The sequence below is a fragment of the Sporothrix schenckii genome (genome assembly GCF_000961545.1).
Source record: "Sporothrix schenckii 1099-18 chromosome Unknown Cont42, whole genome shotgun sequence".
In the NCBI taxonomy this organism is placed as follows: domain Eukaryota; kingdom Fungi; phylum Ascomycota; class Sordariomycetes; order Ophiostomatales; family Ophiostomataceae; genus Sporothrix; species Sporothrix schenckii.
The window spans coordinates 360,800-373,606 of record NW_015971143.1 but is presented as its reverse complement, the minus strand read 5'-3'; the positions used below and the strand labels follow the sequence as shown (position 1 = coordinate 373,606).

The 12,807-nt window shown below is 55.3% G+C and overlaps 1 protein-coding gene across 1 annotated transcript; it reads right to left on the bottom strand.

Annotated features, from left to right (window-relative positions):
* Positions 1 to 5,108: 5,108 nt before the first annotated feature.
* SPSK_01370 (uncharacterized protein) lies at positions 5,109 to 10,023 on the bottom strand (the record flags this gene model as incomplete). The annotated part of the gene is made up of 3 exons (XM_016728285.1): positions 5,109 to 5,300; positions 5,360 to 7,547; positions 7,583 to 10,023. 3 exons carry the CDS (start codon positions 10,021 to 10,023, stop codon positions 5,109 to 5,111), a joined length of 4,821 nt encoding a protein of 1,606 aa, XP_016589652.1.
* Positions 10,024 to 12,807: the final 2,784 nt, after the last annotated feature.

Genomic DNA, 12,807 nt, shown 5'->3' with positions numbered 1-12,807 from the left:
GGGTTTTGAAAGAAGGTCTTCTTTCTTGTCTTTTACGCGAGAATCAAAAAAACTCGCCGTAACTGGAAGTTCCCGACGCTCGTCCTTTTCTGGCAAAAAGTATCAGCAGCGGTTCTTTGAAAATAGACACGAAACAAGTTCCTGAATGTCGGGGGATATGTAACCAATCTGAGCTCTTGGCAGGGACAGCATCGCTTTCAGGAAGTCTACGGTGCACGTACTCGTTCAATGGCCATATCCGAAAAGAATGACCAAGTACGATCCACAAAGCCATGCTAGTGCGTAAGGCAGTGATAAAACAAGACCCCAACAAGGACAACCCACCGGCGGGCACGCGGTGTCGCGTTGCCTGTCGATCAGCCTCGAGCCACGGACGTTTTCTTGTCCCAGAGAGTTGCAGTGACCCTCTCTCGATGGGCTTGTCGGGGGCTTGTCATGGCCGGTGGAGTCTGAGGGTCCGGCAGCATCCCCAAACCGGACAAGTACAAAGGAGTGTGCGGTGTGATGAAATAAAAATTGATCGAACAGATCGAACTTAGGAACGTTCTACCACAGCCACGGAGGGTTTGCCTTGTTGGCGCCGAGTTTCACTTCCAAGACTTTACACCGTTTTTGTTTACCGCTTCTTTCGTCCCCTGTGTTTTCTTTCCTTTTTTTACTCTCTCTGTTCTCCACAGAGTCGTTGATTGGACGACGCAAGGCATCGGTAACGTACTAGCGGGCTACACACACGCATAATATCGGCGGCCTTTACTAATTTCTTTATCGTCTTTCGGTTGGCGGACCCGACCAGGTGAAAGGGCCTTTACATGTGACTCCATACGGCATATGTTTAGTTGCTGTGGCTTGGAGAATCGAACGGAAGAATCGGATGGAACGAGATGGAACTTGACATGCATCTAGGGAATGAAATTTGCTCCTTTCCCGTTTGCTTGGTTGTGACTTTGCTTTCTTTTTCTTCTTTTTCTTCGTTTTCGCCCAGCACCCAGCTGTTGTGGCGCTTGTTTTCAAACGGAGTAGTCTCATGCAATGGTACGCTGCAAGCGAATACGGAGGCTCGCGCCGTTCACAACATTAACACAAGAACAAGCCAGGTTAAATGCTCTAGACGATTTCTATGCAAAGGCTGAAAATTCAAAGGATGGAGATGTCCAAAGACATGGGGATATGACAAGTATGGGGCAGGTCCAGGGATGTTACTGTGTTACAACGGAAAAGTTCAGCTGATGCTCCGTCAAGGTACATTCAGTTCGACCGCGCATCATGCAGCTGTTTGTGGAAGGAAAGTGTCTACGAAAACGAAAGGAAAGAAAGCACGGAGACTTATTAAAGCCAAGACAAGGATGCAATGGAAATGAACTTGCACCGGCCTCGTTGGGAGGTTGCATACATGATGGTGACATGCATGGCGAAAGCACTAGACGCTGGGAATGATGCAAGTGATACATCGTACACCTCAAGATCCAACTTTTCTGACATCCGAAAGCCACGACCTCAAACTACGAAGTACGGTTAGTCGCTTTCCGTGTCCCCGGGCCCGCGAAAACTCAGCAAGAGCTGAAAGCAAAGTTCAATACGATTAGAATGGTCAGGAGACGATATGTCTCTCCCGTGGACGGGTAACTGCTTGAGCTGCTCAAGCAGTTTTCCTATTGAAGGTAGCATCTACCCAGATATGTCTGACATATATTACCATAACCAGAAGTAAGGCATGTAGAAAGTGACCTATCTGAGCAGATTTCTTCCGTGTATAACAGATCCTCTGGAGTGACATTCAGTACTAAAATTTCGGTAGAAGCGCCCAGTGTACCTTCCTGATATAGAAATTGCTCAGAAAACAAACCTCACCGACTAAATAAATTGATGAACAGCAATACTCACCGATCGTCTATGCCGTTGGACTGCTTAATACTAATATCGGTCGGGCTCTGTTCTGCGTCGATACATGCTCTACAGGACAGGAACATTCAGTGAATCCTTTAAAGTACGTTACAGTCATGGTATTGCTCTTGCTTGTTTTGGCGTTCTGCTTGCCCGAACTAGTGGCCCGGGCCGGCCGCCAGACCCGGCCGAAAGAAGAAAGTCCGGACTCCTCATCGTCTGGTCCGGCAATTAAGATGCGTCTACACTTTATGTATAACGGTGAAGTAAGAACGCCGCCATCTTACCATAGATACTGGTGGTAAGTGGAGTGTGCCTCGAGGCTGTATTAATGCAAAGTAAACAGAGGCACGCTTTGCGTAGGGTATTGTCACCAGCTTGTTGCGTTTTACATCCTACAAACTGTCACTCGTCAGTGTCCGCACCCCAAGGCGCACTTCCCCCGTGCCGGTAATTTCATTGACGCCATTGTGTCTCTAAAGGCCAGACGTGTCTTGCCCGGCAGACCGATACCATTGGTCCTATAGTGAGATTGCGATTTCCACAAACGACTCTGCCCATCCTGCCAGCCGTTTTGTTTTGCGAATATTTTGCGAATACTTTCGTTTCTTTTGCTTGTTCACGGGATCGAAGACGTTTCGTCGGTCCACCCTACCGTGTCTTCGGTTCCGGCATGTCTCGGACCTTGTTATGCAAAAAGCTGTGCAAGTCGGTCGAGCATAGGACGACCGAGGGAACCGAGAAATCCAAGGGGCCGAGACCAAGGTAAAAGTAAAACTGTAGAAGAGTGGGAGAGTGACAAGCAAGAGTCATGGACATGAAGTCCCAAGATCCATACCAATTTCTTGTTGGAGGCAAAACACAGAAATGTCAATTTTTCTCGAGATTTTACGAGGCAGACACCGGGAACGACAGTGCCATAACCGACCGAGGTAGACAGACAAGTGACCGAAAAGCGAATTCGTGCCACCCATAGAGGCCGCGGCTCGAGGGCAAATAATCTTTCGAGGGAAACGGGCAGACTACCGATGGTACGTGGCCTGGCGGCAGGTGGTCGTGGCATGCCAATCTCCATGGAGGGCTTCCCTTCTCTGGCAATCGCTTCGTTGTGGTAGACTTGACCAATGCGACATATTTCCTTGCACACTACTTGTATATAAATATGGTGGATGCTGTGCTGGGCTGTCTTACAGGGGCACAGTATAGACTGAGTAAATAAGACAAGCTGTGCTCATCCGCCACGATCGGATATTTTAAATGACTCTACGTCAAAAGACTGCAAAGGGTGGCTTCGGTAGACCTTTTCTTTGGCCCTCTTTCGATCGTTTTGGTCATGCTGATGGCGTGCATTCATATTGCGCGGAGAGTCCGTATTGGTATACGCCGTCCACGAAATATCGTCAAACTGTTGGTTCATGTCTTGCGAGACGCTCTTTTTGATTGACTGTGCACCTCATGAAAGAGGAGAAGGGTGGCTCGGAAGTAGCCAGAAAATAGTATAATGCAAATTGGAGGGGGTAAACATAAGAGGCGGGCGCGCGGGAGGAATGAACCAAACGCTGCCTCAGCCGAGCAACTGACTCAAGTAAAATGTAGAGACAGGGACGTCTGGACATGCGCAAAGGAACGGAAACTGTAGCATGCGGGAGAGGCTCGACGCGGATGGGAAGACCATGAGAATAAGGAGGAGGTGCGGAGGGAGATCGAAGAGGATGAAATGCACAAAAGAAACGGAAATCAGGCGGCACAGCACTGAAAAAAGGGAGACTGGTTGCCTCGCCTCCCGCTTTTGGATTGCCTTCTTCCATCTGCACGCAATGTTCTGCATGCAATTTGGGCCTCTCTTTTGGGTCGCCTTGGCGACTCTATGTTTTTGTTTCTGTTGGGGCTGCATGGTTTCTCGATCAAGAAGGGTTGCATGCCGGGAGACCATGTTGGGGGGAGACGCGTACGGAGAGGGTGTTGAGGCAGTACAAGCCTACGACGTCGTCCTTGCAACGACATGCGGCACAGCAGATGCGCATGAACGCCTTTTTCTTCTGTTGATTCCTGTTTCGGCATTCAGTCCATAGCCACGCAAAGCATCGCGACGGCGACGGCCGAGCACGGCTGACACCACCGTGTTAACTTTTTATTACCAAAACGAGCAAAGGGCATGGACCTTGCGCGCTGGCGATCCATGCACAATGATTTGCAGGAAGCCGGGCAGAGTCGAAAAAGCCGACAAGCGGACAGAAGGCGGCACGAGGCAGACCGGAGCGCAACTGCAACGGCACAGGCCGTCCTTTGTATGAGCATGAGGGCGTCGTCAGTGTGCACACGCTTGGTTGCAGCGCGCACAAGCGCACGAATGCACGAATGTACGAATGCACACGCGAACGCGAACGCGAACGCACAAACACGCACAGATGCCGCGTTGTCTTGACAATGAGAAACTCAACACACAGCCTACGGCCATGGAGACGTGCAGCATACAGCATGCGGCACAGCAGGTCAGATGTAGAAAGTGCGAAAAACCAAAACATACACAGAGACGTACGGAGTGGCAACCCTTTCAAGAATGAGGGGAGAGTCTGTTTTGGGCATCGGATTTTTAATTTGAAAGTCTCTCGTGCATATACGAGACGCAGATGCACATGAGGACATTGTCAAACAAACGGAACGAGCGTGACTGGGGGTGGGGTGCTCTTCTCGGAAGAGGCAAGAGGCTGCAGTGATTCACGGCTTGAGAGAGGGCACGGTACGATGAAAACGTTTTGTACAGAAAATATGTCTTGACATTCTATGAGCCATGGCGATATGATAAAAATGGTAATAAAATAATAGTATAGAGAAGAAAACAAGACTGGGAAAAAATATTGTGCTGCTAAGTATATGAAGTATGAAGAGATAAACAATGTAATCCGGGGTATCTTGGTGATATTTTTGAAAAAAAGGGAGAATAGAATAAAAAAGGTGAGAAGAAGAAGAAAGAATTAGTCAAGTGAACAAAAGAAAAGTAAACAAAAGAGAAATGTAAAAATAAAGAAAATGAAAAGGACAAATGAAATGGCGTCACAGTCATCCTGTTTACCGACGCAGCCAAAGGCTAGAAGTAGAAGGTAAAACAAATGAAAATCAAATGATCGTTGGTCCCACCAATTTGCACCAGTCTACATTGTACGCAGTTTTGGTCCTCTCTTTCTCACCTCTCTCTCTCTCTCTCTCTCTTTTCTCTCTCCGCAAGGCTACCGCCTTGCTTTCCTCTTCTGGTAACGCTTCCACTCCGCGTGGACGACCTTCATCAAGAGGTCCACGTCCTTGATGGGCACCCACGAGGTCACCGCCTTCATGGCATTCTCAAAGTCGGCGTCCGAGAGCACGTCTTGGAGGCCGTCAATGAGTGCCGTGCTCGTGGCATGCAGGATCGCCAGGTTGGCCTTGCTGGCGGTGGGGCGGGTGCGTTGGCGGTGATCATGGCCGTGGCCGTCAGATGGACGGGGCGTGCGGCTGCGTCGGCCGTGGCCGTGCCCGGCCTTGTTGTGGCAGTGGCCGTGCCGGGCCGTGTCGTGGCGGCTGTGCCGGGTCGCGTACTGGCGCGCGAGCCGGGGCGGGACAGCGACATGCGTCCACTGCCACCATCCAGCGATTCATTGTCGGCGTCGCCGAGCAGCATGAAGATGTCCCAGATGCGCAGCTGGGCGGGGAACGGCACGGACAGATTGAATAGCGTTAGGTACCACCGGGTGGCGTATGTGGTGGCGTCAATATTGAGCGAGGACAGCTTTTGCGCGACGCGGCGGTTGCTGCGGGCGAGCCACTGCTGCTCGTATTCGCCCAAGGCCTCCATGAGCCCACCGAACCCAGGCTCGTACAGGCGCTCCAGCCCACGCAGGTGGAAGAGGCGCACGAGCATGACAAAGCAGCGCTCCTCGTCGTAGTAGCACAGGAGCGTGGCGGCGAGCGAGGCCATGCCCTGGACGTAGCCCGTGGCGTGGAAGTAGAGGGACAGGGCGTGCAGGACGCGGAACAACAAGCGCTGGCCGCCACGGTAGCGCTTGCGGAACATGACATGGCCGTTGACGGTGCGCGGCACGTCGAGGTCGATCTGGACATCGTCGGGCGAGGCCGTGTCCTGCAGGCGGTGGAAGGCGGCGATGATCTGGGTGTCGGTCTCGCCGCCATCGGGGACCGCGGATGAGGCCATAATGGGAGGAGGAGCTGTCGCTCCTTCTCCTTCTTCCGAAGCATCGCCCGCAGGGGTTGCAGACGGAAGCGGAGGCACCCGCTGGGCGCGCCGGCGCTCGGCACTGGATGCGAGGAACGAGTACCACGCGGTGGCCCGCCACCGGTCGGGGATGCCTTTCCAGGTCCGCTCGACGAGTTTAGGGTGGTGCAGGTCAAACACGAACTCCATGCCAGCGCCGGTGCCCACGGCGCCGGCGCCAGCGCCACCACGACCGCCATCGTTGCGGACGACGGCTCTGGCCATGCGGCGCCACTTCTCGGCGCGCTCCCACTCTTTCCTCTTGAGCACGTCGGCGAGGCGCTCGGCGTCCTCGTCTTCGGCGATGTCGGCAAGGCCAGGCTCCAGCGTGAGCATGCCACCGGCTTCGTCGATCCAGCGGCGGTCTTTGTTGTGGGGCAGCTGGTTGGCGGCAGCGCGGATGGAGGAGCGGGCGGCGGCAGCGGCGGTGGCTGTCGTGGAGGTGGAACGGCTTGTGTGGACGGAACGGGCGCCAAAGCCGTTTCCATTGTCGAGTGTGCGGTGGTTGCTGCGGCGCGCCGCGGTGGATCTGTGGCGGAGGCTAAAGTGGCGACCAATGCCGCTGGCAAGGCTGTCACCTCTTTGTACGTTTTCGTTTTCTTTGTTTCCATGGACTGTCTCCTCGTCAGCATCACCGTCGCCATTAGCAGTGGCTGCCGTGCCTTGCGGCGGCGGGCGCACGTGGATAAAGCCGAACCGGTCGACATCGGCGACGTCCACGTCCTCCCAGTCCTCAAGCCCCCCCGCCAGCTCGTACGCGTTCCGGACAGGGGAGGCGGGCGAGGTAGGTGAGGTAATCGACGTGCCGTTGGTAGAACCATTGGCGTCGTATGGCGACGAGGGTTCGGACGGGTGGGGCGTTGCTGTGGGCACAAGCGAGAGTGGCGATTCGGTTCCCTCTGTCAATGCAATGCCTGTCGAGGCGGTGGTGGCCGACGTGGCCGAGACAATGGATGTGCGGGTGTCATTGTTGGATGCGGATGCGCGTGCGGCGGCATCGGGACGCAGGTGGTCTGTTGGCGCTGGTGCAGGCGCCGGTGGAGGTGTAGGCACCGGCGAGGGCTCGGGCGCAACGGACGGGGACGACACGTCGGGCGGTGGTGTCGTGTCTTGGAGAGTAGGCAGCGGGGGCTGTGGAGGTGGTCCAAGTCGTGGAACGTCTTGCGGTGGCTCTTGGGTATCCTGTGGCTGGTCGCCTGGCCGCCCTTGCGGTTCTCGAGGTTCTGGAGACGGTCGCTCTTCTGGCCCTTGGGAAGGCTTGTCCGGTGCTGCTGTCTCTTCAGGTTCGCGTTCTTGCTCGCTTGGTACATGGGAACTGCAGAGTGAATCTCTCACGGCATGTCCGGTGGGAGCACCGGCGCGGTGGAATACGGCAGTCAGCAGACGCCCGTATCGACGAGTGGGAGTGGCATTGTGGTGGCTGGTATCAGCGACAAGGGAGTGGTAGGTCCATACACAGCAGCAGTAGCAGCAGCAGCAGTCTTGCCACGATCACCCTCGAGCTCTGGAGCCTTGGCAGCATCGGCAGCATCGGCAGCAGCCGCGCCCACGTCCGCGCCCGGGCCCGACGCGTAGAGCGAGCGCACTTGCAGAGACTCGCGCTCGACAGCGGGGGCCAGCGGCGGCAAGTTCATGGGCGGCAGCGCGAGGGGCGACGGCGCGGATGGAGGAGGAGCCGACGAGGCAGACGAGGCAAATGAGGCAGACGAGGCAGACGATGCAAAAGCGCGTTTGCCGCCAAACATGAGGCTTCCGCGTTTCGAAAAGGTCAGCGTCTGCAGAACGTCATCCTCCAGCAGGTGCTCGTCGGGGATGGCGGTGTTGATGAGGGGCATAGACGAGACGGTTGGACGCGGCGGTTGGTCGTGGGGACCAGTGGCAGTGGCCCTGCTCTCTCTCTTTGTGCCTTTTGGGGCCGTTTTGTCCTTTGCGTCCTTGTCTCTTTTGGGGATGGCGCGGTTGGCGTCGCCGTCCTGGTCACGGTCCTGGTCACGGTCCTGGTCCTGCTGGTCCTGCTGGTGCTGACGCTTTTGGCGCGAATCAGACATGGACAAGACGCGGAGGAGGAAACGCGGCGGGGCGGTGGCTGTTGGCAGAGGCGGCGGCGGTGACAATGGCGTTGTGCTGTTGATGTTGTTTTGGTTGGATGCAAACGGATTCTCAATGGCACTAATGTACGGAAGGGACGGCGTGGGAAACGAGGCAAACGACGAAATGGACGGAAGCGGCAAGGACGATGGGGCGGTCGTGTCGAGGGGAAAGGAGGCAGGCGCGATGCGCTGCTGGGGCTGCACAGGCCGCGAGGCCGGATTGGGCTTAGTGAGCCTGGCATGCTGATGGGGGTGCTGGAGCGCTGGAAACGCGGTAGAAGGCACAGCTGAACACTGGGCGGGCCCCACCAGAGGCAAGGGGGATTGGGCGGTGAAAGCGGGCAAAATAGGATTCGAGCTTGCAGGCGCGTCCGCTGTGCCACGCGCATCCTCACACTGCCTCTCGGCCAGAGTCTCGTGGGCTGTCGTGTCTGGGTCCACAACGGGGATGAGGCCATCCTCGTACTGGACGGCGGGCGTGGCGTCTTCGCTGGCGCTGTGCTTGGTCTTCTTCCTGCCGCTGCGCTGAAACGGGCCGCCACGGAAGCTGAACGGGCTCCTGGACAATCGCCAGCTCTTGTCGCGCGTGACAGACGCTGTTGTCGACTGGCGTTCAGCTGGCGCTGCAGCTGCAGCTGTGCCTGGGTGCACATCCACAGACGGTCGGGCCGAGTGTGCGGTCGTGGTTGGCTCGATACCGACCACACGAGACGCTGCAGCACCAGCAGTATCACCGGTCGCCATGTCGTCGTGTGTTGGGGCGTGCGTCGCGTCCGTGGGTGGCAGGGGCGCCTCGCGGACAGGCGCAGGACACGCGGCCGACACGACGGACGCGACCTTGCTACGGCGGCTGGCGCTGCGGCAGAGGCAGCTCGCGTAGCTGTTGTCGTCTTCGTCTTCGTCCTCGGCGTGCTGGGCGTGGCCTTTGTGAGCGTCGCGAGCCTCGTCTCTGGCGCCATTGGCATCATTTGCGTCATTTGTGTCATTGGTGGCACTGTTGGCACTGTTGGCGTCCACGCTCTCGTTTGCCTCGTCCTCCATGTCCTGCGCATCTTCAGGCCACGTCGAGACCGTCGAAGCCGCTGATGATGCCAGGATGGAGTCCCGCTTGCACAGGTCGGGGCCCTTGTCGGGGCCGGCCGTTCGCGACCGCAGCGTGCTGTTGACGGTGTAGGGGGTAGGCGTGGCCGCGTTTGTCTCGGCCATCTCCTCGCTGGCGTCGCCGCCCTCTTCGACAATGGGATGGAACGGCGGCGTGCGGAGGGCCGGGTGCTGCTCCGAGGGCGGCACGATCAGGCCCGGCGGGCGCAGAATGACCAATGGGTACCGTGGCGCGGTGGATTTGGACGGAGACGGCGACGGCGACGGCGACGGCGTCGAGGCAGACGAGGCAGACGAGGACAAGAGTGACGGCGTCTGGAGCGGCACGGACGGCGACGACGCAGCCGCGGCGGTGGCGGTGGCTGTGGCCGTCGTGGCCAGGGACCGTGTAGACAGCGTGGACCGCGAGCGCACCAGATACAGCGCGCTGCTGGTTGCACTGCCGCTGCCGCTGTTGCTGCCGCCGCCGCCTCTGCTCTGGGTGACCATGATAGGCGGCTTGGCCTGCACGGTCTCTTCGTACCGCAGGGCCACGAGGTGTGACGACCGCAATGGCGACACGGTTGACGCGGGTGTCGACCCTGGTGCAGACATGACCGACGTCGAGGACGGGGAGGTCAAGGAGGACGCCGACTTTCTGGGCGATAGTCTGGGCTTTTGGGCGTGGCTGCCACCGCCGACGCTATTGAACCGGTGCAGCGCCATTTGTGTGACCCCGGGTGTTGTGCGAGTAAGCGTAGTTGTCTTCCTGGATCTTTTGCTTTGTGCTAGAAGATTCCCGTCAATGTTCGGCAATGTTTTTGTAGCTTATAACTTGGTGTAAGCTGTTCTGTACGTGTATTGCGTACGACGTAGTATGTCTTGTGCTCTTGTGACAATGTATGTCCAGATTGTAGAATGTAATCATTCGTGTAGGATGTAAGATACCGTCTGGCCTGCGTACAGGAAAAGCGTAGGACAAGCAAAGGGTAATATGTTGGTGAGGAACGGAAGGATAAGTGTATGGGAGAACAATGGTTCAAGTAAAGGGAGAGTAAGGGAAAACATGAAGACAAGGGAGAGGCAAAAGTAGGAAGGGGTTCAACATTGGGGGAGCAAAAGCAAAAGCGGAAAAGAAAAAGGAAAGAAACGGGAGAAATAAGAAATAAAGAAGACAGCCACGACAAACAGACAGCATTCACACCAAATCGCATCGCGCAAAACAACGACACGCAAAACCGCCGCGGCAAGACGGTCAAAACGTGACGGTCGCAGCAGTTGGCAAATGCGTCTTTTGCACAGATCGACCACGACACCCACACACACCAACACACACACTCGCACTCACAAGAAACGTCGTCTCCTCGTGGGGTCGCCATCGTGGGACCCGGAAAGGCAAAATCGGACGGCATGACGGCAGCGCTCAACCAAAAGCGGTACTAATACGGAGTACAACGAACACACAACCACGCTAGCACGCGAACAACAGGGGTCTGGGAGTGTGAGTGGGTGGGTGGGTGTGAACCCGAACGGACGAAAGCAAGGGACAACAGACGAGGAGTTGACAAAGGCCACATCCGATAGAGAGTGACTTGTGAGCGTGTGATGAGCTGTGCAGTCTGGAAGTACCTCTGTACCATGTGCTCTTGAAAACATTTCTTTTCTCTGGTCTATCTCTTCCTTCTAGATCATCTTCTTGTTCGCACTAGTTGCGCCATCCGTCGCGGTAAATTAATAAGTAGAGGATCTCCCAAAGGGATAGAAACAGAGAGACACAGCTCCAAAAGGAAAAAGAAAGAAATGTCGACGGGGCGACGAGAGACAGGGCGGGCCGGAGAGACATTGGAAAACTAAAGATGGGATGAGACTCGCCATTTGGCCGTGCTGCTGTTCCTGTCAGATTTGTTTTGCTTGCCTCGTCTTTTCTTCCCATCATCCTGTCCTCCGAACCCAACCAACCAGAGCTTGCCACCTCAAGGACAGGGGCTTGATGCCAACGGAGCTTTTTTGCGCTCATCTCGTTTCCACTCTCTACGATCGAAAAGCGAAAAAAGTCAAAGTCGCCCCCGAAAGGAGACCGGCGACTGGTTCGTGTGGTCACAAGGCCGTTTGCAGGTCGTATTTGTTCCTTTGCATAGCTTAAAGTTGCGAAACTGTGAAGCTGCGAGGCTGCGAGGCTCCAACGCTCACAAAGTAAGACGTTAAAATGTAAGGGCAAGAGAACCAACGCGGGGAAGAAAGAAGCTACATAAAAAAGAAAAAGAACAAAAAAAAGAAAGAAAACAGTCTGGGTCTAAAACAATACGACAAGAGTGAATGTAAACGAAACAAAATGGAGACCAAAAAGAGCCGAAAGGAGCACAAAAAAGGCAATACGACAAGAAGGCGTCCCTCCCCCCTCTTTCAAGAAAAAGTCGTGGCCCCCCATGTTGTACGTTTTCTTTGGTTGCTGACTTTTTTTTCCTCTTTCCTGGTTTTTCTTTCTCGTGACTCTTCAGACCTGGATGTTGTCCGTTAGGTATCTTTCTTGCTCCCGCCCCGCCCCTGTACCCCTGGCAAGTTCAAGGTCTAGCCCAAGCTGTTAGGCCGCACACAGCAGCCCGAGGACCAGTTGGGTCCCATCTGCCAGTCAAGACCAGTCCAGTTCAGTAAAGCCCAGGTCCCATGCATTAGTCTCTTCTGCTGGCGTCTGCCGATACGACCCCATCACGCCCATTCCCGTCTCCCGAGGCGCCACCCTCCAGTATCCGTATCCACTGTAAATACCCACTCTCCGCCACCCGCTGGCTTTCTCGGCCACCAAACGGCGGCCACGGCACCACTGCACCGCTGCACCACTGCACCACTGCAGTATTGAACAGCACACCAAACAGCGACCCATAATCATATCTTACCCAATCATCCAGGTCCGCGTGCAGACGCACTAGGAAAGGGGAGAGAAAAAAAGAAAAGAAAAAATCCTGCAAACACATGTCCATGCATCCACACCGCAAACCACCCGTTTCGTGCCGTCGGGCTGAGAGCAACCCATGGGATCCGGATCAACATTTTTTTTCTGTGCCTGACAGGGCTTGACCTGCATGGAAAGCGACGGGAGGACGACGGAAAAGGAGAAGGAAAATACCCCTTGCATATTTTGACAAGGTTAGCCAAAAAGGGATGAAATTTTGAAAAGTGAAAAAAAGAAAAGAAGACGAAAATAAGTGTGACAAGGAGAGAGCGAGAAGCTTGGCCGAGGGGAACACAGTGGATGCAAGAACAAAAAAGAAAAGAAGAACAAGAAAAAAAAAGAACGTACGGAAGGAAAGGGGAAAGATCCAAGCGAATCCATATGCAAACTGAGACACACAGACTAGCTCCAAGCTGTCAAGTTGGGAGCAACTAAACTTAATTCTCTAGACGCTCGCACATGCATCCAATGGCCTCCTAAAGGTAAGACATCAATGACAGGAGAGATGAGAAACATCAGCTCGACCAGGGATGTTCCCAACTGTCTATGTTTAACGGCGG